This window comes from Lemur catta, chromosome 4 (genome assembly GCF_020740605.2).
Source record: "Lemur catta isolate mLemCat1 chromosome 4, mLemCat1.pri, whole genome shotgun sequence".
NCBI classification, from domain to species: domain Eukaryota; kingdom Metazoa; phylum Chordata; class Mammalia; order Primates; family Lemuridae; genus Lemur; species Lemur catta.
In genome coordinates this window covers 29241072-29265978 of record NC_059131.1, presented here as the reverse complement: position 1 = coordinate 29265978, position 24907 = coordinate 29241072, and the positions used below count along the sequence as shown (strand labels likewise).

The 24907-nt window shown below is 36.6% G+C and overlaps 1 protein-coding gene across 2 annotated transcripts in view; it reads left to right on the top strand.

Annotated features, from left to right (window-relative positions):
• The first annotated feature begins 448 nt into the window (after window positions 1–448).
• The window catches only part of THUMPD2 (THUMP domain containing 2), a 34783-nt gene continuing 10324 nt past the window's right edge, over window positions 449–24907 (top strand). Inside the window, exons 1-8 of one of the 2 annotated variants that reach the window (XM_045549458.1) lie at window positions 449–605; window positions 6439–6574; window positions 8123–8535; window positions 9170–9247; window positions 11137–11189; window positions 13492–13579; window positions 19941–20012; window positions 20489–20603. In XM_045549458.1, the coding sequence (XP_045405414.1) occupies window positions 480–605; window positions 6439–6574; window positions 8123–8535; window positions 9170–9247; window positions 11137–11189; window positions 13492–13579; window positions 19941–20012; window positions 20489–20603 (1081 nt within the window). In that variant the 5' untranslated portion in view covers window positions 449–479. The remainder of the gene's footprint in view (window positions 606–6438; window positions 6575–8122; window positions 8536–9169; window positions 9248–11136; window positions 11190–13491; window positions 13580–19940; window positions 20013–20488; window positions 20604–24907) is intronic. The other variant, XM_045549460.1, reaches the window with a different exon arrangement.

Below are 24907 nucleotides of genomic sequence, written 5' to 3'. Positions count from 1 at the left end.
GGGAATTCACAGGTTTGGCCCAATTCTTGCTGAAGACGGAGCAGGGATCCTTCTATAAGCACAGCAGTGGAGAGGGATGGAGAGGTGAGGAAGTTAGGAGGGATGGCGGAAAATCACTATATTAATACTTAGAGAACCCAAGGCCGCAGCCTCAGCTGTGCCAACTCCTTGTCTCTTGGCCTCTCGGGGCATCAATTTCCTCAAGCTGAAAAAATAAGGCAGATGGACGAAATGTCCAATTATGGCCCTTCCACCTGTGATTCTAAACAACTCCAGATGCCGAATCAAGGAGGCTCCAGGTAGTTAACCAAGGAGACCCGCGGGGCCCACTCCCGGCTGACCCGACCCTCCCGGGCTCTCCCTCCCCGGCCCGCCTTTGGCACCGCCCGCCCCTGCGCGCCGCCCCTGGGAACGCGGGAGCGCGCCGCGCGCGCCCGAGGCCACGTGACCCGGAGCCACGGGGCCGCGCCCGAGCCGCCATGTCGGCGCCGCCGGGAGATCCCGGGCCGGGGCCCGGCGCGAGCGCTCGGTACTTCTGCACCGCGGGCCGCGGCCTGGAGCCGTTCCTGCTGCGCGAGGTGCGGGCGCGGCTGGCGGCCACTCAGGTGAGTCGGCCTCCCGGGGAGGGACGGCGGGCCCGGGAGAGCGAGCGAGCGCCGCGCCCGGCCCGGGACGACCCGGCGACGGCCCCGGCCTCGGGCGTGGACCGACGAGCCCTGCCTTCCTTTCTTTCCCTACGTATCGAATCCGGTTGCCGCACATCGGTCGCGGCTAAGGTTTTAAAAAGAGAAGTGTTGAGGCAGCTTATTTCCTGGATTCTTTAAAATAAAGTACTTAAAATTATATAGTGCCTGTATTTCGACCTGTTGGAGTTTGAATGCAAACATAATCATGAAGTTGGGTTACTTGAACCTTAAGAGTTTCTTGACAATGATCGTATTTACCTCATAGGATTGTTTTGAGGATTAAATGATACAGGGTATGTAAAGTACACTTGAAACACGCAGCAAACAGTAGCCCAAGTAATACACTCTTGTAGGCCTCATAGTTATCTGTTGTTAATTTCCATGAAATGAACAAGGTTTTAAACATCAGTGTTGGTTTTAGTACTTACGAGCTGGTTTCTTGAAAGCAGGAGAGAAAGATGTAGTTGAAAAAGTACCTTGATGGGGTATATATGAGTTTCTGCAGTGACAGGTGGGAGTCATGAACGATGTCAGTCTTAATAGACTACCTGCCATTTGTGTTTTGGGTCACAGAGTTTAATAGTGTATTGAGTGTAGCTAATCTAAAGAAGCAACGATATATAACAAGAACTGCTGACATTTATTAAGCATTTAATGTGTGTCAGGCACACGTTCTTAGGTACTAACCTTGATTTACTTTTTTCAAAAAAAAAGCAAAACATTTTTACTTGCTGTTGTAATTTTCACAACAACCCAGTGAGGTGGGTGTTCCTCATTTAACAGATGAGGAAAATGATGCACAGGTAAGATCCAATAGTTTATTCAAGCCATGCAACTAGAAAATGGCAAAGCTAGGATTCTAACCCAAGCTGTCTTTGTAATCAAGCATTAGTATGTAATCATGTTCAAACCACCGGTGATGCTGCAATGGGTTTGGAGGGGGGAGGGGGGCCGGTGTTGTTTGTTTTTTCTTAATGTTTACTTGGAGTGCTTGGCATGAAAAAAAAAAAGGCTTGACCCAATCTGTGTATGCAGAACTATTAGAAAAAAAGACTGACCCTTTCTGCTTGTTCTCCATCATTTCTAAAGACAAAATGAGATGGGAAACTTTAATTACCAACAGGAAAATTCACTTAAGTGCAGGGAAAAACTTCTTGACAATGAAATTAATTAAATGCCAAGAGATTTAGGAATTTCCATATTCTGTTTTTTGTATGTTTTAAGGATAGATGTGCCTGGGAATGGAATCTGAATAAATAACCTCTGAAATTCCATCCCAGTTGCTCTAATATAAAGTGAACTCTCAAAGTTAAGGCAGTCCGGAAATAATAATGATAGCAACTAACATTTACTAAGCACTTAAAACATAAGACACTTTATGTGCATGTTATGATTTAATCCTCAAAAGACTTTTACCTCCATTTTACAAAGAAATAGAAAGCTGGTGCTAAGTGGTAGAACTGGGAGTTGTGTCTCAATCTGTCTAGCTTTGAAGCCCACATGCTTTACCATTAGGCCAAATTACCATGGGAAAGTGCCCTGTAAGGATGGATGTAGGTTAACTGTGTAACACTATGGTAAAGATTGTGTGTAGGTTTTAGAATCAAAAGACCTGTGTTCAAATATTGTATCTTCCTTTAATAGATTTTTAACTTATGGTAAATTACTCAAATGTCTGAGCTTCACTTTCCTTGAATGTAAAGTAGAGATGATAATATAAATACTTTAAAGGATTAATGCAATCCTTGAAATAAAGATAAATAGCACGGGTAGTACGGTGCCTGGCAAATAGTACTCATTTTTTGAGTGAGTTACATAGGACTGCTTAAAACATTCTTGCAGTGATTTGAATCTGTTTGAAACTTTGGTTCATTTCAAGGACATTAATATTCTGAAATCTAAATTTACAAAACAAATTAATTCAGAAGTGATTATTTACTTTTAGAAAGTAATCACTCTGTCTTAATCAGTGTTTTTCCAATTTTAATAAACATAAGAATCACCGGGGGAGCTTGTTGGAAGTGTGTATTTCTGGGTGCCAGCATGGAAAGGCTTCCTTTCAGTAGGGCTGCTGCTAAGCCCAGGTGTTTCCATTTTAACCTGAATGCTCTCCCCTCCCAGGTGACTCTGATATGGGTGGAACTTCCAACACACAGCTTGCAAAATTTCCTATGTATTCTTTTTAGCTTTTTATCGTAGAATATTTCTCACATACACAAAAGTAAGCAGAATGATGTGATGAATCCTGTATACTTACCAACCAGCTGCAGCAATAACTAAGCAGATAGTTGTTTCATAGTTATTTTCATTTAATGGAATGATTGCATAAGGTTGCCTTTTTCAGCATTCTCTGCATTGCCTTTAGATTGAATGCCCTTTTAAAAAATTAAATAAAACATATTTTTGAATTCCCTCTTATAAAATGAACCAAAACAAACTCAAACACCACCTTAACTCATCAATTTGCTCTTTCAAATTAGTTCTGAAACTAAGTGGCACCTGTAAAATTAGGAGAAATTTGATACCTCCCTTTATTGCCAGACATTTTTGCATACATTTAAACTTTTAATTTCTGTGTTAAACTTGAATCTATGAATTTTAAAAGAAAGGAAAAACATGCTAACTGCTTAAATATGCTAGCAGATAATAGAGCTGTTTTTACTTTAATAAAGGCTGTTATTTCATCTTTGGAAGTGTTAGACATAAAACCAGGTGGTTTTAGATACTTGGTTATAATTTAATTCTGAATGGAAAAAACAGATTGTATATACAAATAAATTTTCAAGTAACATTAGGATAAAATATTCCAAAATGCCACATTTCTCCTTCAGTATTGTAATTGAATATGATCAATTATAAGCAATAAACTAAGAAAAAGGGAAATACTATCTTCAGTTTTTGAAATCATAAGCACCAAAAATTGTACTCCGTACTGCTTTGAGATATATAATACCTATCTAAACAAAGGGTAAAACTATTTAAGTACATTCACATGTATGATTATTTGATTCTCACAGTGACTACTGTATTTTACAATTTAGTAAACTATAGTAAGTCCTCACTCAATGTCATCAATAGCTTCTTGAAAACTGACTTTAAAACAAGTTAATTATTTACCCACTTATTCCAGTTCAGGGTTGTAGGTGGCCGGAGCCTGTCCCACAGCTCGGGGTACAAGGCGGGAACCAGCCCTGGACAGGATGTCATCCCATAGTGGGGCACACTCACACCAAGACCAGCATTGTTTAGATACACCGGTTCACCTAACATGTACATCTTTGGGACGTAGAAGGAAACTGGAGGACCCAGAGAAAACCCATGAAGACATAGGGAGAAGTTATAAACTCTACCCAGATAGTGGCCTTGACGGGAATCAACTTTTTTTCTCATTGTTGGGCATAACAATGTTGAACGAAACAACTTAATTCTAGGACCTGCTGTACTTCTGATACATTCTTATTACTTCTAAAAGGAATGTAGATCTTATGTTAATTCTTAAAAGAGAGTAATGTTGCTGCTTTTGGTCTTGGGAATGTATTTGGCATTTCCTGCAGTAACACATTCTGTTCTTATGATTTGAAGCCCTAAATAAATGAAACTTTTCAGATCCTCTTAATTAACTTGATAGTCATTTTTTTTAAATCCCCCTCCCTAGCAAAGGAGATTTTTAAAGAAAGCTCATTGTATAAAATGCTTCCCTTGATGTTCGAATAAGTAAGAAAAGATCATTGTACAATTAAGTAACTATAAATTAATATATAGATCATTAACTACGTAGGTTAAAATCACTGCTCTAGGTGTTTGCATCAGTTTACCTGTTTATGGGACTTGAAACTTAAAACCATACATTTTCAGTGAAATATTTAGTTCATTCCCCCCAGAATCTTGGCAAGGTATTTCATGTGTGTTCAATTGTTCTGTGGTGGCTTTAATATCAGATGTGTTCTGTATATCAGGTAACAGAATCAGAATTTTGAAAAATTTACTTTTCACAACTTTGTTTTCAATTTCTGAGCATTCTGAGGTATATACTTTAATTTGGAAAAATGCTACCTATATAAAAAGAAATAAATTCTAGAAACCAGAGGTTCTTGTTTTGGTTATCTCACTAACCCCTTAAATATTGATTCCAAAACACTCTTCTCATTTCCCACTTCCTCCCACGATGTCATCAGTTCCTCCATCTGTCTTGGTCAGCTATATTGCTGGTACCTAAGCTATTATTCATAATATTTGCATTTTCATTGGTGCCAGCCAGGGGCTTCCTCGGCAGAGATTCTCCTTCATCAACCTGGGGTGATAACTCGAGAAATTACCTTCTCAAGAGCTTAATTAGACCATGTCAGATCCAAAACAAACCAAAAATTCCTTGGGGTTCAAGTTCCCATGTATGGTAGCTGCCTAAACACATAGGCGACCCCAAATTCCCTGGTGCCTTAGTATTAGGAGATAACTTCGAACCGTGACACTGGTAAAAAGAGAAACCCAGAACAATCCACATCCATTGGGAACTTAAGAGGGTTCCCTATGGGTTGACCCTGGAAGATTTCAGATTCCATTGGTATTGGGTACCATTTGTCACACCACCTTAGGCTCCTTATGAGTCTCTTTTCATTTTCCTTTCTTCCCTGATTTTTATCACATATCCATCCTGTCTCCAAAGCCTGTTTCTGTTTGATATGTGTATCTTCTATCCATTATCCAATTCCTACAGCCAAATGTCTCATCATTTCTACCTCAGTAACCTATTTCTCCCTCTGGCATCACATTCTACACTCAGTCTTTTATGCCTCTTCCAAAGTGATTTTTTCTGCCAGCTAATTCAGTGGTGTCACAGTTTTCATCAAAAGTCTATGATGGTTGACCATTACCTCTGCGGTACTCAAAATTTTATGACCATTTATCAAGCTGGCCTAAACTGCATCATCCATCCACCTGATACTATCAATCAGCATAATACAGAAAATGTTGCCAAGCTAACTTACAGTTTACTTCAGCCAGGATTTCATTCCCACTTCTGTCTCTGCCCATTTTGTCAGTATAGAATCTCTCTTCCCAAATCTTACAGGATTCTTCCCCAAGTCTCTTAGTAATGTTGGCTTTCATATTCAATGCTATTGATTGTACCTGCAGCTTGTCAGTGCATTATAATATTAAAACTTTAGTTTTCTTCTGGGTTTAATTCAAGTTACTGTCTTATAAATTTTATGTTTTAATTCATATGTCAGTGTATATCTGTTGTATTCAGGATGTCTGCTTTATGCTTCCTGGTAGACCACAGGCAGATATTTAATAAATATCCACCTTGGTTTAGATACCTAATTTGTCCTATGTATTATACCTTCTTTTGCCTACTTTTAAATAATGTGTGAGGTTTGGTAATATAATTACTGTGTATTTTGTGTTCTAGTTTTCTAGTAATGTGTGTATATATGTGTGTACTTTACAAGAGGTAACATAACATAAAAACTGTTTACTGATTATGTAAATTTATACAAATTATTTAACCTATCTAATCCTCAGTTTCCAACTATGTAAAATGGGGATGATAAAATTTACCTTAGAGGAATTGTTATAAGGATAAGGGGTAAAATTCAGAGTGCCTAGTACACTGCCTGACAAACAAGAGATGCTTCAGAAATGGTTGCTTTTATTGTTAATCTAAATGCTGTGACTAAATTGATAAACGGGGGAAAAGAAAATGGGTTTTACTGACACTGGGCTACATTAAAATCTGTTTTTCGATCTCTAGGTTGAATATACTTCAGGAAAGGTTTTTTTTACCACCTGTTCTGATGTGAATATGCTGAAGAAATTAAAATCTGCAGAGAGATTATTTTTGCTTATTAAAAAGGAGTTTCCACTTACTGTTTCTTCTGTAAGTAAAGGTACGATGTTTGCCTGTTGCTTTTACCCACATATATTGTGCTCAAGTTTTCTGCTTGATAAATAATATATAGCCATTTCACATTTTTAAGATTCAGTCATACGTGTGGGATCATTAATTATGTATTTTTCTGTACTTCCTGAATATCATCACCTGATTGAAGTAGAATCTGTCTCTTCTCTTTGCAAGCCGCTGCCTTTCTTAAGAGATTTTAGTGTCCTAAATCACATTTCTTTGAGTGTATGATCAGCCACCTTCTCTAGGGATATATATGGTCAGTTGCATTGATTTCAATTTAGAAACATGTAATAACCCAAAATATATTAATAGTAAACTGGTGCAAACTGTTACCTTGTGAATTTTAACTGAGTGATAGAATTGGAAAAATTATACACAGTAAAATTTTCTATTTCTGGGAACTTAAGTGTTTTCAATAAACTTATACCCATTTATCAAGCATTAGAGCTAAAGCGGGCATAAGAGATTTTTTGTCCATTCTCTAATTTTATAAATATGCTGCTGAATTGATTTAAGGATCTTGATAAAAGCAGCCTTAAACTTTGGTTTGATTGCTGATTGTGCACAAGAGATCATGTAATTATATAGTCTATAATAACCTATTTCAATAAAGATGCAAGTGGCATGAAATCAAGACCGAGCAGAAAAAATTGCTCTGAAGCAAAGCCCGAGCTACTATACTCTGGGGTCAATATAATTCCTCCCAGTATTGTACACACATCTTTAGGAAACTGGAATAATAATTTTTGGATCCTCTTGATATCCCTTGTTAATCAAGAAAATATTAAATTTTGCTGAGCATGCTGGCAGTCCCTAAGTTATGAATGGGTCTGAGTTTTGCAATTCTTTTTTTTTTTTTTTTTTTTGAGACACAATCTAGCTCTGTCACCCAGGCTGGAGTACTGTGGCATCATAGCTCCCTGCAGCCTTAAACTCCTGGGCTCAAGTGATCCTCCTGCCTTAGACTCCTGAGTAGCTGGGACCACAGGCACGCATCACCACATCTGGCTAATTTTTTATTTCTATTTTGTTAGAGACAGGATTGCTCTGCGTTGCGCAGGTTGGTCTGAAACTTCTGACCTCAAATATCTTCCCACCTCGGCCTCCAAAATGCTGAGATTATAGGCATGAGCCACCACACCAGGCTCCTGTTCTTTTTTTTTAAGTTAATTTTTATAGGTAAGATCTCCATTATTTCAAAGATTGATATACACTTTAGGTCTATGCATATATTGAACAGATTCATATATTATCATAGGACAAATGTCCTTGTTTAAGTATTATATGGTAATTCCAAAAAAATTTTAACACAATTTTGATACTGTAGATACAATATAAAAATGAACTTTTTTCTGTACAATATTCTTATGATAAATGGAATATAAATTCCAAATGAAAGTGAAGTTATTCACATAGCAACTTAATAAAAGTGATTTTAAAGAAATAAAGATAATGGAATTTGGGAGTGATGAATGTAATAGATGGTCTTTAAAGGTTCAACATAGGATAAACTGAGATTTTATTTATTTAGGAAAAATATTTCATGAAATTCAAAGACTTATAAATGATGATCCAGGAAGTTGGTTGAATGCCATTTCAGTTTGGAAAAAGCTTCTTGAACTTGATGCAAAAAATGAAAAACTTTCTCAAAAAGATGCTAACCCACTAAAAAGGAAAGTGGGAGAAAACGAAATCATCATTGCTAAGAAATTAAAAATAGAACAAGTGCAAAAGATAGAGGAGAATAGGGAATGCCAGCTGGAAAAACAAATAGAAGAAGAAACTCTGGAGCAAAGAGATTTTATCACCAAAAGAGAAAAATTTCAAGAAGAGGAATTTCAGAATGATAGAGAGAAAGCCACTGTTACTCATAACCAGAACAACTTGACTTTCAGAGTTTCATGTCGCTGCAGCGGAACTGTTGGAAAGGCGTTTACTGCACAGGTAAGCTTACCTCTCAAAGTGGGCTCCCATTTTTTAAAAGAATTACTCTTTGAATTTAAAATGAGATGCAAACCTGTAACAGAACAGATAACTTAGCCCAGATAGAGAATTAGACCTATTCTCATATACTTAGCTACTTTAAAAATGCATTTTCCTTTTTAATTTTACCTCAGATGCTTAAGAAGAATGGTATGCTATTCCATGTAATAGCTTTTTTTTACTTTCTGCCTAAAAGTTTCCTTAAACTCATAAATGTCATCTGCTTTTGGAAATCCTGATTTATAAGCCTAAACTTTTGCAGTTTCTCTTCAGTTCTGTGTTTATTAAGTGGCTACTCTGCACCAAGCCCTGTATATGGGATTGTCACTGGAACCTAGACTACAAATACACACATACATGTGAGGTCTCAGTAAGCTAGGGAGGAGTGAACAGCACAGACAGTTGGGGTTGGGGCAGGTAAAATGCAGACTTACTGCCTTGATAGCAAATGCTCTTGTGTCATGTTTTAATGTCAGAACCCTAAATTACCATCAGATAGTCTGACTTGATTTTCCTGTAGGCTACCCTGGTTTTGCTTACATTAAAACTTAAAATTTTTTATTTTTAGTGTTCTTTTAATTTGCTACTTTTCTAGGAGGTAGGAAGAGTAATCGGAATTGCTCTTATGAAACAGTTTGGATGGAAAGCAGATTTGAGGAATCCAAATTTAGAGGTAATGAATATTTATTTTATGTACTTGTAACCTAATTCTTTAAAGACAGTGTCATCTATTATTCTTATTGTACTTTTCAGTTTTACAAAGCATGTCTACATGGATCCAGCAGTTTATTTTCTCCAGCAGTAGAATGGTGCAGTTAATTTTGCTATTAGTTTTCACCGTGAAAACATTCTTATCCAAACTCCAAAAAAAAAGGCTTTTTGGAATGGAGTTGTTTGGTCACAGTTGAAGAAAAAAACACTTTTTTATAAGGTTGCAGAGATGCTCTCTACAATCTCTATAAATCATACAAATCTCTTATAAATCTCTTTTAACATCTAGCTGATGTTAAAAAAAAAGAAAATAAGGCCTGTACAAAATCCAATATATGTTAATAGTGGCTATGCTAAGGATAATGGATTATAGGCTTTTTTCCTGTATTTTCAAAATTAATAAGGTTACACTATTTTTAATTGGAACAAACATATTTACAAGGTGAAACAAAAAACTATACTACATTTTGAAAACCATCTTACAAGTTTGACAGGTAGCTAGTCATTTTCATGATTCATTAATTCATAAATTTGTTACTTGTTATGTTGCTTTAAATGGAGTAGTAGCTAGCCAAATCAGTGCATTTTGTGTTGCTTAGTTTTTACATTTCCTTTTATCTGATTTTCACTTTTAAAAAGTAATACCTGGTATATATTTTTTATTGCTTGTCCTGCTAAATATCTTGACCCCAAGCATGTTTCGATCTTTCCCCCATCTTCCCTGAGTCCATCTCTCTCTCCCATAGTTTTCTCATAGATTAGTTCACAGCAAATTCAATTCCTATCAGTCATTTGATGCAATTAATAATAGCTATTATTGGTAGAAATCAACACAAAACAAAATTGACAACACTAAAATCATGTATAGTAAAATTTGTGACTAAAAATTAACAGAAAAATCAAATCTTGACAAATTTTGCAAATTGATAGAAAAAAATTTATAGTGAGAAGCTATTTTTGATAACATTTGATGGTAAGTATATCAGATCTTTACTATAAATTATAAATAGAATTCTAATAAATTTGCTAAAATATATAATATATAAAATTGGAAAGTTTAGCTATGATGTTCATTTTTGATTGTGGAATTAAATTGACCAAATGGAGTCACTTCAGATAATTCTTTTCTTGATGAAAATGTATTAATATGGAAATAATTATATTGAAAATAATTTGGGGGTGAAACACTAGGGATTAAATGGTCTTGAGGTTTAAAACAATAATCTGAATATTTTATAAACCTTATTAGTCTACAAAAGTAAGAAAGATTCTAACTTTTAAAATTTTGTGAGCTACTAATTATAACTCAAGGCATTTAAATCCTCTTCATGGCCTAAGAGAAGAAAGGAGTTAAAGAGAGGCAAAAACTCACCTACAGACAGTAGAGAGAGAAAAGGGTACTCTTGCTACCATATATTTGGCCTAAAGAAGGTTTTCTGTTACCCGGAAAGTAGGCCATGATAGCCCCATGTGGGCTTGAGTCTTGTTTACGTTAGAATTAGGGTAGATTTAGGAAATCTTCTCTAACCCAAAATGCTGAAAAGTCTGATCCAGTTATAGTAATTTAAAGAATCTGTGGGAAGAAAGTTGATCTTGAGTTCTTTGTAACATGATTCTCCATATAACTTCTATACCAAATTTGCCTCAGAATTGTTCTATGAAATAAAATTTAGCTCACCTCTGCTTAAGAAAAAAAGATTATGGAACATTTTTCCAGATATGACAGATAAGGCCTTGGAATTTCTTACTAAAACATAGGTCAGAAAGGTTAAAAATGGAAATTTTTAAATTGTCAATACTTTAGTAATGCAGTTTCTTGTTCTGTTCTAACTTCTGTGTTTGTTCTTTCAGATCTTTGTACATCTAAATGACATTTACTCTGTGGTGGGGATTCCTGTGTTCAGGTAGCTATTGTATTCTAAGCTTCAGATTTGTCCCTCAGGAGAATTTGTAAAATAAGAACTTTATGCTTTTTATTTATAGTATGAAACAGTGATATAGCAGAGGAGGCTGACAGCAAAACATTTGAGTGAGTTCTTTGCTTGAGCCAATAAAGTATTTTCATGAGGCTTAGTAGATATGACTTGAACTAACCAGTTAGAGCTGGGAAATATTTGATCATAGTAATCCATTGATTACATGATTAATACTGAAAATTATATCTAATTATTTCTATTAAGTGATTTTCACAGGCCCATGTTTAAATAAAATTTCTTGTTGCCGTAACATTGTGAGGTCAGCACATCTCAGTGACCCTAATACTTTATAAGTTCCTCCAGACCAAACCTAACCTGTTCTGTGTACCTAAAAGGTTTCCAGGCTGCCCTACTCCAGTGCCTAATCCCTGTAAAAAAGTTTATAAAACTGATTGACTTAAATTTGAACCATTTTGCCTATCTGGCTCTTTAAAATTCCATAATAGCTAACAGAAAGGGTGGGAAACTGAAAGTAGCTAAATGTTTTTCATACTTTAACCCCCAAAAAGGTGAGCCTAAGTGTCTAGAAAATTGACTTACGTGGAACATCTCATCCCTAGCAGTGCTGAGTATAGTGCTAATGTATCTAGCACCAAGAACTGATTTTTAAATTTTTAATTATATATAAAAATGCTAGATTTTGTGTTCTTTTATTTAACAAATACATATACCTTATGGTAATTTTTTTTATAATTTTATTATACTGATATCATGGAGCCTTTTTGTTGCAGTAATAGCAGATCAATTTTGGCCAGGTTTAAGCCAAGTAAGAACACATTCACTTTTGTCACATATTAATAGAAATGGCTCCCATAAATAAAATTTCCGTTAGTAAAAATATATGTGTAATTTTGAAAACTTTCAAAGGTTCCACATAAATCCCTGTTGCATAAAGGAGCACTTTGTAATATATGTGGACAAAGATAGTTTTCTATATTGCGTCTACTTTTTTTGATACCTAGAGTACAAACTAATGTGTTTTGCAGCAAGATAATTGCCAAGTTTACACTAGAAGTAAAATTCATTGACCAAAATATTTTAGTCTTTCTGTTAATACCTGCCAGTTTACATCCCTGATTCTAAATGTATGGCTACAGTACTATTTACAATGCAAATTGTTATTTCCTGAAAAAAAAAAAAACTTTATTAAAACACCAAACTCCCATATGTTTACCATGCAAAACTTCCTCATTATAACAGTATGTATACAACTGTACTGTTTCATTTGAAAGGGATATATCATCTAATTTTAAGATTTTTAAGAGGCTTGCAATAAATATAAAAACAGGATAACTTAAAGTCAAAGAAAGATGAGAAACAAAATGATGAAAGAAACAAATGTTCTGTTGAAAGTCTTTAAGGGTTGGAAGAACATTGTGGCTTTGTGTAATGTTCATAGAAGAGCCCTCTTAATGGCTTTGGAACAAGCCTACCCTAAAACAAACCAGCACAAATTCTTGAAATCATATTTTCATATCTTACCAACAAATTGTAGAACTAAAAAAACAGACTGAAATTTCCAAGGAGATGCTGTTTGTTCATTGCATGAGAAAGGTAGAAATAATACATGATATTTTAAAAGTTTCTGTCAAATCTGGAAACACTGATAGTAGAGTGTTGAGGTGGAGGATTAAGTATGAAATTGCACGTGATGGAGACCAGTGAACTCATTTGGGAGATGTCTGCTTCAGCCCTTCGTTCAGAAATTATTTTAGACAATGCAATGTCATGCTTCATTTCATCTTTTAAGAAAGATGCAAATGAGCAGAAAGCAAACTTACAAAAGGGACTTTTTATAGAAAACAGATTTTAAGGGTTAGCATCCATTCAGCCCTGCTTCCCATGCTACATCTGTATCACGGAACAGTATATTCCTCCGCATGACTCCAGATAGCAAGGAAAAGTCTATTCCATATAGGAAGACAGGAAAGTATAAAAGATTTTGTTTATGTTTGATTAAATTTTATAAATTTAAACACATTAAATTTCATTTGTCTAAAAAATTTACTTTTCTAAAATACCACACTGGCTAGTTATACAAAGTGTCCATTAGATAAAGTATTTTTGTAATAAGGTTGAAATAGTCTCTAACTTAGGGAGTACTTTAGTGTATGTTAGATGAATATGTTAAAATGATTGTCAGATATGGACTGGTCAATCATTTTTATTTATATCCTGTTTTTTAACATATAGTATTATTTGATATGTAATCAGGTTCTTTTCTTTGTAGAGTTCCTTTAGCCAGCAGAGCGTACATCAAGACGGCTGGGCTGCGATCTACCGTAGCATGGGCAATGGCATCTCTCGCTGAAATTAAGGTAAGAAAGGTGTTTCATTCTTGTTAATAGCAAGTCTTTCCATAGTTAACTTATACCTCTCTTATTGATGGACATTTTGTTTACTTGCTTTCTTATCTTTTTGTTGTTGACATTAACTGCTGCAGTGATATTTTTATGTATTGAACTTCTCAGAGTATTTTGGCTATGAAAAGCTGGGGTCAAAAGTTAACTACATTTTATTATTTCTAATTTGTTGTGTCACAATTAGAAAATGTGGCCTTAAAATCTCTACTTCTTGAAATTAGTTTTTCTCTATAATCAAGATCTTGATCGATTTTTGTACTAGTCTATGAACATAAAATTTTATTTTCTAGTAAAGGCATGTTCTCTCTTATTTTTACTTACTATGTTACTGTCTGCTCTATTCTTAAAGGTATTTTGAAATCTTATACTTTTTAAAAGTTTTGCATTTTTATTAGTTGTTGAATTATTCAGCTGCTGTATAGTTTAGCATATACACATTTATGACTGTTAACTACATAGTGTTTCATAAAATCCTTTTTATCTTGATTAATAAGTCTAAACTTAAATTGCACCATCTTACTAATACTTTCACTCCATTTCGTTTGCATTAGCCTAATATTTCATTGCCACTGCTTTTTTTTTTTTTCAGTTTTAAGTATTTTCTTAAAAAACACACAGCTATTCTTATCCCCACTCTGATGATCTTTCAGTGAGAGAATTCAGGAAGTGTTATGACAGATACACTTGATTGTATTCCTCCTGTTTTTACTCCATCCATAACTTCTTACATTATTTACTTCTGTTATTTTTGCTAGTTTGATCAAGTTACTTGTTAATCATTCCATTGTTCTCCCCGAGGTTGGAGATTCTACTTTATTGTTCTATTCCATTAAATTCCTTTTCCTAGGTGTCTTAATTAAACACATATGACTCTGCCCTGACTTTAAAACAGAACATCAACCATTTCGTGGGCCGAGACACACTGTTCTTAGCACCAAGCACTCTGATTTCCCCCAACTTCCCCCCTCTTCCCTGTCATAAGATGAGACCTTTATTGTTTTTCTCTTCTCACCTTTACTCCTCCCTACAATGAGACCTTGAAATATTTTTACCCCTTCCTCTTCCAACCCCCAACTATTAGACTGAACTAAATTATTTATTATGTGTTGGAACTTCCTTTAAAGTGTGCCCCTTCTGTTTTAAAAATTCTTAGTTAGCACTCACGTTACACAGCTTATCCTTAATCATTAAGGTAGAATTGTGTGTAACATGTGCATTTTTTTATACACACACAAAGATACATTGCAGGGTGTATGGCTCCTTACCATTTTTTTCCTTCTTTTCATCTTTCCCCATTTGAGTCCTCTGTTTTGGTTTACTTTTTGCTTGGAAAGCCTTTGCTTAGGTATTTTCCTCAAATTACTATTTGAACAATATATTATCTGAATTCCCTTATATCTGCAGATTTCTTTTCATCCTGGGTATACCCATCTTAGCTGGGTGTATGATTCCTGAGTTGGCAGTTCTTTTCTCTCAGAGGTCTGTAGATGCTGTTCCATTGTCTGTGAGGTTCCAATGTTACAAATGAGCAGGCCATGACAGTGGAGTCGTCTTTTCCTTTATAGCTACTTTATTCTTTCTACTTCGAAGCTTGTAAGATTTTTCTCTTTAATCTTAGAGCTCAGGAATATTAGCACAGTATGCTTATGTATGTGTCTTTTCTATTCAGCCCAGAGCTTGGTGAGTGTGACTGCCTGGGTTCTAATTCTGGCTCCACCACTTACTGGCTGGGAAGCATTGAGCAAGATACTTAGCATCTCTGTGCCTCAGTTCCTCATTTGTAAAATGAAAATAGCAATAGTATCTCATAGGATCATGAGGGATTAAGTGAAGTAGCATTAATAAAGTGATTGTAACAGTGCCTTGCATATAGAAAGTGTCTAAGTATTAGCTGTGATTATGGTAATAATAATTAAAATTATAAAAATTATTTGGAATTTATAATAATTATAAAAATGACTATGTCTCCAGCCCAGGCACTCTTTCTTCCATTATTTATTTGATTATTATTGCCTCAACTGTTTAGCAAATTTAACTTTAAACTGTTTTCTTTTTTTTACTTCTGAAATTCCTGTTGTAAACATGTTAAGCTTCCTGGCTCTATCCTTCAAATCTCTTATTCTTTCTCATATGGTTTCCATCTCTTTATATTTTGGCTTTGCATTTTGAGTTGTTCTTGAACATTGTATTCCACTTTTTAACAAGAGTCACAGAGATATGTTCCATTTTAATTCACTTATTTATATTTCTGGTTTAAAAACCATGGATATTTTTTAGCTTCTGGAAGATGTGTGTGTTAGGTTTGAGTATTTCTAAATCTTTTACTTTTTATTCAGTTATTTAACTATCTCCTCCAGTAGTTAGTAGTTCTGTTTCAGTAGCCAGTAGTTCACTAGGTGTGTGTTCTGACTGTTTTGCCCATTTACTCTGGCTACCGAGGAACCAACCCCTCTCCCCTTAAATGTGCCATTATTTTTTCTTTGTTGGCTCACTAGAGCTAAAATGTGGTTGTTAAAGTATTTTAAATGGGCAGAATCCTATGAATGGTAAAAGACAAATGGTTCTCTAGCACCCCTGGGCTCAGCAGTGTACGGAGAATCTGTCAGCCCTGCTGAGTGAGATACGTGGCGGAAACTTCTAAATTCACTAGTCTCCCTTGGGGTCCACAGATTTCTGAAGACCAAGCTCTCTGGTTCCACTGTTTCTCCCTCTTGGGCTCCAATGCTGTTCTCTAATCACTCGCCCCCCCCACAGCAAGGAGGCCCCGTACTAGTTCCTTTTTCTGGGGCCCCAACAGAGCCCAGGGTTTCTCTTAGCACCAGTTGCCTCTAGGTCTGGCTCAGTGAAAGGAGATAGCTTTGAGTTGGGAATAGAGGAGAGAGCTACTTTCAGATTACCATGTACCCATAACCCGTGATTTGCTTTTTTGTTTGATCTAAATCTTCAGTTCCAAATTTCTTTTAGTATAAGGAGCAAGGTACGGTTAGTTAATTTTTTTCCAAAGTGCCAGTGGTTTCACCACAGTTTATATTTAAATATAAATTGACATAACTACCTACAAATTTGAAATGTTACTTTTGTCTTGATATGAAAATATCCAAAAGTAATGCTCTATAAAAATTTTTCCTTACTGTGTATTTGCCCTGCTAATACCAAGAGTAAGAAATGTCTCTAAACATGACACTGGCAAAGGAGGTCTGCTAAAGCACGTAGCAGCAGCACAGCAGAGTTCCTTTGGAGGCAAGGTAGTGATGACTTACAGTGGAAGCTATCCCAGGATCCAGCCTGGTCCAGTGCCCTCTCTGGAGCTCAGTTTCCAGAGCGTGCACAGACAGCTCAACCCTGGGCAGGCCAGTGCCTCTAAAAATGGAATTTGAAAATGGGGATGTTAGATATTTTTCATGTTTACTCTAAATTGTTCTCCTTCCTACATATCATAACAGGTAAGGAAAGTCAGGTTCAATAAATCTTAGTTATTTTTATAAGAATAAAGAAATACTTTTCTGCTTCAGCCTATATCCAATGCCATGGCTAGAAAAGGTCCTAAGGTAAAATAAAGACATTTAAAGATAGCTCAGGTAAGATTATGTCATTGAGCACAGACCATGGGATTGGGGTGGGGGAAAGAACACAGTGTTTGGTACATTTTGAGGTCTTCATAAAAATTAGTTCCCATACCATTATTAATTTTAAACAAAATTGCCATTTAAATTATTATTCCTTTTGTTACTCACTGCCCCTTCATGGGGGGATCCATAAGATATTCTCTTCAGAATTGAGTGCCAGGGGGAAGTTTTTCTCTTCTGAAGAACATTTTGTTTCTTTCCCTTAGGTACCCTATGGCTCTGACTGAAACCTGGCTGTCCACTGGGGACTCGGCTTCCTCTGTAGACATATCAAGTGGTAGATGTCTTTTCTCCCACAGCCCGAGTACACTGGGCCTGGAGGTGGGGTAGGTGTCTTCTTGCCCCCATTGCCCGTTGTACAATAGGTGATTGTTTGTTTCTTTCTGTGCAGGACCTTTCAGTGCCTTTGAAGCACATTCCATCAGATTGTCCTAGTCATGTGCAGATCTCTCTCCATCACTCCTGTAAGAGTGTGGGCCATTATTCCTGTCCTAATTCTTTACGATCTCCATACCCACCCAATAACCTACCTTTAGTTTCTTGGCTTCCTTACCTCTAATGATCTGCCCTAGTCACATCCCAGACCTTGTCCTACCCAGAAGGGTGTTCATTCCAAAAATCTGTTTGGGGAATCCTGTTCTTAAGCTTTTTCTCTTTCCTGCTGGCTTCCTCTAGTCCCCTGTCACAAAACCTTCAACTCCACAGCGACCTCCAGTCATTTGACCCGACCACTGTCCTTTACCTAGCACCTGTCCTCGTCCCTCCTTGACAGCTTGGATTTTATTTTCTAGCATTAGAGTCATTTTCTTGCCCATACTTTTAACTCTCTTGCTTCTTACTTGACTTAAATATTAGAATCAGAAGAGAGCTTCAGCATGTCCTTCTCACCAAATCTATGAATATATAAGAATCTGTGCCCACTTGTTCTGCCTTATTGTCATTACAATAAGTGAACTGTCCTTATTCTACCTCAGTACTTGTATGCTGGATTCCATTTTTCTTGCATACTTAGGAACTTTTCTCTCTACTGGGTCACTCCCAATCAGCTTGGACACCTGATGAAATATCTTTCAACTTAAATAAAAACCCTCTCCTGAACCCACATGTTCCTTTGGCCACCACCCCTTTCTCTGTTTTACTTCACAGAAAAACTCATAAAAACAATTGTATTTTCTGTCTCTACCTCCTTTCTTCCCATTCTCTCTTGTACCTACTTCCACAAGGCTTCATCACCAATACTCCACCAGAACCCTCTTAGCACTTTGACTCTGTGGTCACTCTCCTTGTTGAAACAGCTTTGTCACCACTCTAGGTCCTGCTCCTGTGTCAGCGTGTGCTGCTTCTCAGCATGCACAGCTGGATCTTCATCTTCCACACATCTATGTATAGGGGATCACCAGGGCCCAATCCGCAGACATCTCTTTTTCAACTTACGTTGTTTCCTCGATGATCACTTCCACTTCTGATGCTTTAAGTATACCATTCATAAACTGGCTGATGCTCACTGTTCCCTAATTCAGACCTGTATCCTGAACCTCTCCCTTGACTTCTAGATGCATATGTCCAGTGACTCACTTGACATCTGTACTTGGAGCTCTAAGAGGTATCTTGAGACTGACTTGTCCAGGTCTTGTCTCCCTTAAAGCTGCTTCTCTCAAATCCTTCCCATCTCAGAAACAGGCAACTCTGGTCTTCCAGTTTCTCAGGTCAAAAACTTTCGTCATTCCAGACTGTAACATTCCATATCCAATCCATCCTTTTGGCTCCACTTTTTAAAATATATCCAGAATCCAGCTATTTCTCACCACTTCCACCAATACCAGTCTTAATTCTAGCCACTATCAACTCTTGCCTCCCTAACACTCTTACCCTTCTGTGTTCTGCTCTCCACAGAGCACCCAGAATGATCGCTTTGAAACTTGGTGTCACGTGACTCCTGTACTCAAACCCTCCAATAGTTTCCCATCAGTCAGAATAGAACCAGGATCTTCACAGTACCTACAAGATCTGACATGATGTGATTCCCAGAGTGGGACTAAGTAGTTTTTCTTCCAAATTTCCTATTCTCCCAGGTACAGGTAGGATTATACTTTCCTTGCACCCTGAGACTGTGCCATGTGACAAGCATGCCTTACCCAGTTAAACACTGGTGGAAGTGATGTGTGTCACTTCCAGGTGGCCCTTTTCTGAGCCAGTGCACAATTTGTCATGATATCCTTCCCTCTGCCATGGTGAGGGCAGCACTCCAGATGGTGATTGCTTCATCAGTTTGGGCTCCATAGCAAGGAGCAGGGGCCCCAGGGGCCCACCTCTGGGCATGTAGCGCGAGCTATATGTTGTTTTAAACCTCTAAGGTGTGGGGGTCATTACGAGATGCAGCACAATCCAGCCCATCTTGTTGGAATCCCCTGGCTGTGTGTCTGGTGCTGTCACCACCTTTTCCCAAAGCTCACTGTGCTCTGGCCACAGTGGCCTCCTTCCTAGACTTTAAACATGGTGAGCATGCTGTTGCCTTAAGGCTTAAACTACCTGAGATTCCTGATAAAGTATAAAAAGGAATCTTTACTCTTGAAATATTGATTCTTCAAGTTTTAGGTTTCTTTTATAACAGCTACTATGGTAAATTAATAGTTATTAACTTATCTTATAATTTATTAATATTAATACCAAATTAATATTTCTGTCTGTAGGCTGGTGCATTTGTTTTAGATCCAATGTGTGGACTTGGGACAATACTTTTGGAAGCTGCTAAAGAATGGCCAGTAAGTTCTAAAGTTTGGTAAACCAAGCAATATATTTACTTTAATGAGTATACATATAGTCACTGGTTATTTACAACTAGATTGTCTATGTGGGGATTATTATTTTTAATTAATAATTGTGAGTTATAATGAGGGATTAAATTGCTGTGTTATTTTTTTAAAATACTGTGATAACTTCAGGAAAATAGGACAGAATTCCAATAATTAGCCATGGCCCAGGTTATTACAATCTTCAAATTCTTTAGGCATTTGTAATTGTAAGATATTAACAGATTTTTAAATTTTAACAAAAACTTTCCATTTTTTGCTATTAAATATCATTTTAAAAGAATTCTCTAAATTTGTTTTAACCTGAATTTTAAAGTCTATTAATTTCATTTTCATCATTTGAGAAAACGCAAATAGATTTTATTAACTACATAAAAAATATGTAGTAGTTTTATTTATACTTAAAATATGAATTTCTTTCCCCATAGGATGTGTATTATGTGGGTGCTGATGTCAGCGACTCACAGTTATTAGGTGCATGTGACAATCTGCAAGCTGCAGGCCTTAAGGATAAAATTGAGTTACTTAAAGTCTCTGTTATAGGTAAGATACTAAAAATGCAAAAATTGGAGAAAATGAATGTACGTAAATATATTTAAAATCATAATAGAAAACAGGGCTCATTTTCCATATGTAAAGATTTGTTTTACCCTGTAATGTATCTGTGAGGCTAATACTCAGTTTACTTCCAATATTGTAACTTTTTTTTATTTTCAAAAGGTTCATGATTGGGAAGTAACAGTTATATAGTTTTCATAAGCATGTAAGCAGAAGCATGCCTTTTTAAGATGTGTTTGTTGCATCTGATTCATTTCTCATATCATAACCAGTGATCAGTTAATGTAGGAATAGAATAAAGACAGCAGTATTGTAAAAAAAAAAAAAAACTCTTTGAATTTCAGTTAAACTATGTGAAATGTTCTGAATTATCTTACCTTCTTTCTGCCTGAGATATACAGGAGTAAGGTAACAGCCCATCTCAGTGTGCTAAACCAGTACTTTAAGGGCTAAAACCGGGGAAGTCTGCAGCAAATGGGACAGCTGGTCCCCTGTGAGGTAGAAGGAAAATTTTACCCCTTATTTAATTGAAGGGGAGTCAGCAGTGACAGACATGACTAGGAATCAATCTGAGTCCAATCAAAATAATATTTCCCTAAGATCCGTGGGTATTTAGACTATTGTAGGGAAGCCTCACATTCCTTGTTTTATTCCTGTTCCCAGATTACACTGCTCTCCTTTAAAAAATTAGCGCATTTAATTCCCAGGTAAGAAAACTATATTCTCTTGGCAATGACTAGGTAGTAGATAGGTCCCAGTACCAAAGCTGTAATCAGGAGGGACAAAATATTATTTAAAATTTTTGTGTTATAATGGAAAAGTAGTAAAGATGAGTATCAACAGAGGAAAATACTAGGATAGCTTTTGTGTAAAACCATAACAAAGCAGTCCCAAAGAAGAATTGTTGATGATTGAGATCTCATAGTTGTTTGCTGCCAGTGCCTGGATTTTTAGCCTTTCTGCCCCAGTTTTTAATAGGGCTTTCCGCATAAGACACAAGTTACTAGATCAAAGTGAGGGGTGATTAGACTGAAATCAACCTTTCATGAACCCTAATTTCTTTAAGAATGTTATTTCTTTGAGACTTTTAAGAAAACTGAAATTATTTCACAAGTTGTTCCAAACTAGTAGGTTTTCAATCCCTTTACATTTTCCAAAGTACCTTGGAGGTGAGAGTACTGAGGGAGAGAGTACTGAGTTGGCCATCGGACCTCTGTTGCACTCCTAGCCGCACTATTATCTGTTTTCACTTTGGAGAAATTTTCCATAAGATTTCACTTTAAAAAACAAGCAAGAATGCTCTACTCTTTTTTTTTCTTTTTTTTTTTTTTTTTTGAGACAGAGTCTTGCTCCGTTGCCCAGGCTAGAGTGCTATGGAGTCAGCCTAGCTCGCAGCAACCTCAAACTCCTGGGCTCAAGCAATCCTCCTGCCTCAGCCTCCCAGGTAGCTGGGACTACAGGCATGTGCCACCACACCCAACTAATTTTTTCTATTTTTAGTTGTCCAGATAATTTTTTTCTATTTTTAGTAGAGATGGGGTCTTGCCTTTGCTCAGGTTGGTCTCGGACACTGACTTCAAGCAATCCTCCTGCCTCCGCCTCCCAGAGGATTACAGGTGTGAGCCACCAAGCCCAGACTCCACTCTTTTTAAAAAAAAAAAAAAAAGTGTAAAGTTTCTCTATGGTACTAGGTAACCAAATAAATCCTAGTTTTGGAAAGGATCCCTCTTAGATTACTGTGAGGGAAGGATGGAAACAAAGAGACTAGTTAGAAGACTATTGCAACTATAGTTGTAATCTAGGTGAGAAATCATGGTGGCTGAGCTCATGGTAGTATTCATGGAGGTGTTGAGAGGAGACCGAATGTAGATCTTTAAAGCTAAAGCCAACAGGATTTATTTTTGGATTGGATGCAGAGTATGAGAGAAAGAAAAAGAAGACGCTTTCTGGCTTGAGATAGATGGAGTTGTGGATGGAGTTGTCATTTACTAAGATTTACTAAGATGGGGAAGTCTGTGAAGAGGGAACAAGTTAGGGTTTTGGACCTGTTATTAATAAATTTCACATGATTGTTAGACACCAAGAGGGGATGTCAAGTTAGTAGCTCAATATACAAGTCTGGAGTTTAGGGGAGGGGTTGGGCATCACCAATATGGATAACACTTAAATTCCTGAGATCACCCAGGGAATGAGTGTGAGAAGAGGATTGAGACCTGGAGCACTTGATGCTTAGAGTTCTGGAAGGTGATCATCTGGTAAAGGAACAGCCAGTGATGCAAGGGAATAACTAAGAGAATTCAGGAAAGAAAATGATCAACTGTGTCAACTGCTGCCCGTTGGTGAAGTAACATGAGGCCTGTGATTGCAGAAGTCAAAAGCTGTTTCCCTGGAGTGGGCTCTGGGGAGAATGGGAGGAAATACTTAAAGACAGCTAGTTTAGAGCATCCTCTTGGGCAATTTGGCTAGTAAGGGAAGCAGGGAAATGGGGTAGTAACTGAAAGGAAGGATATTGAAAATCAGGCAGGAATTTTTTGAAAGTAGAAATTAGAATTTTTTTAAGTACAATACGGTTGCATGCTAAAGAGAATAATCAGATAAGAAGGAGGCACTTGACATGCTGCTGGAGAGAGAAGAGAATTGCTATCTGCTGTATGTTCAGGGCCCCTGGCAAAGGATGGGACAGTGCACAAGTGGTGGGGCACACGCTCCTAGGAACAGGGGAAGGCAGAGGGAGAACAGAAGTCTTAACAGTTCACGTCAAACCAGCAGTGGACATTAGTGCACATTCCTCTAAGGCTGTATTGATACTGGTTATTGTCATTTTTATTACAATATCTAAACCCGTACAAATCTGCTAGGTTTGTTTAAATTGACTTTATTACTGAGAAAAAATGTTTCTTGTGTCATTTGTAGGTTATTCTTTTGTAAATTATTTGTTTTTAGGATAACTTCCTAGAGGAAGGTTTTAAGCTATTTCATCATCACAACCTTTTAATTTTAAATTTCAGTCTAAGGGAACTATGTCTTGCTAACATAAGGGCAAATATTTACTATTTAACAGTTAGCCCTTGTTGCACCTGCTTTAGAGGTGGACATTCTAGCTAGATAAAAGCATTTATTTTCTTTATTAATTGAGTTTTACCTTTAAGCACTCTAATTATAAATACAATTTAGAATGTTGAGACCCATGAATCCCTTGTTTAACAATGACAGATTTGAGGATCTCACTCATTTATGCTATAGTAATTAAGAGCATGCATGGACTTCAGACTGAGTACAAATCCTGTCTCCACCATGGTTTCTTCACTGTTTCTCAGCAAAAAAAACTGGGCCTTTCTGTATTTTCTTATCTATAATATGAAAATAATACTACCTACTTTATAAGACTGCGGTGAGGATTTATTACATAAACCCATAGAGAACATTACTTAACACACAGCATGAATTAAAGGCATCTATAAGCATCAGTATTTCTAGGAGTTAGTAATAGTCCCATCATGATTTATGTTTCTACAAAATCCCAATCTTCATTCTTTTTGTGTGCTTTGATTTATTTTTTGTACCTTTTTAGTAACATTCACATTGTTTTATATAACCCTTTACTAGTATAAAAAGAGATGATCATTTAACATGGAGAAATCATGTATCTATTACTAAATTTTAATCATGAAAATTTGGAATGAAATGAATATTATGTTACAGATTATCTTAGGAAATTGCAGTTGTGATTAGGCTTTTAAAAAAATCTACAGATATATTTACATTCTCAGTATAAGACAGAAGCTGTAACATATACAGATTTGAGTAAAAGAAACACATTTATGATTTAAAATGCCAAAATCATAGCTAGATAAAGGGACTGTTTTCACTCCTTCCATTAAATGTTCTACAGCCTGTCATAGTCACTTAAGTGATAGTGTATAACAAGATTATTGGCAACACCTGTGCTTCATTCTCAGGTGTTTCTACCTTTCTAGTATGACATGTATTTTCAGGACACTCATAAAAATTCCATAATGTGGTGGTTGTGTTTTCTGTCATACACTAGTGTGTTCAGTACATTAGTGTGTTCTCTTCTCATAGCTGTCCTACGCTTGCTGACTTGGCCCCTGGTTTTCCAGGCAGATGTCTTATGGCCCATGCCGTATTCTGCGAGATTCATGAAAGTGCCAGGCTGCCCACTGGGGGCACCAAGGGAAATGTGGAAAATGATGGATTAGGTAGACATGAAATATGTGTAGGAAATAGGAGATAAGAAGCTCACCATTGAGTTGTTTGCATGCTCTTAC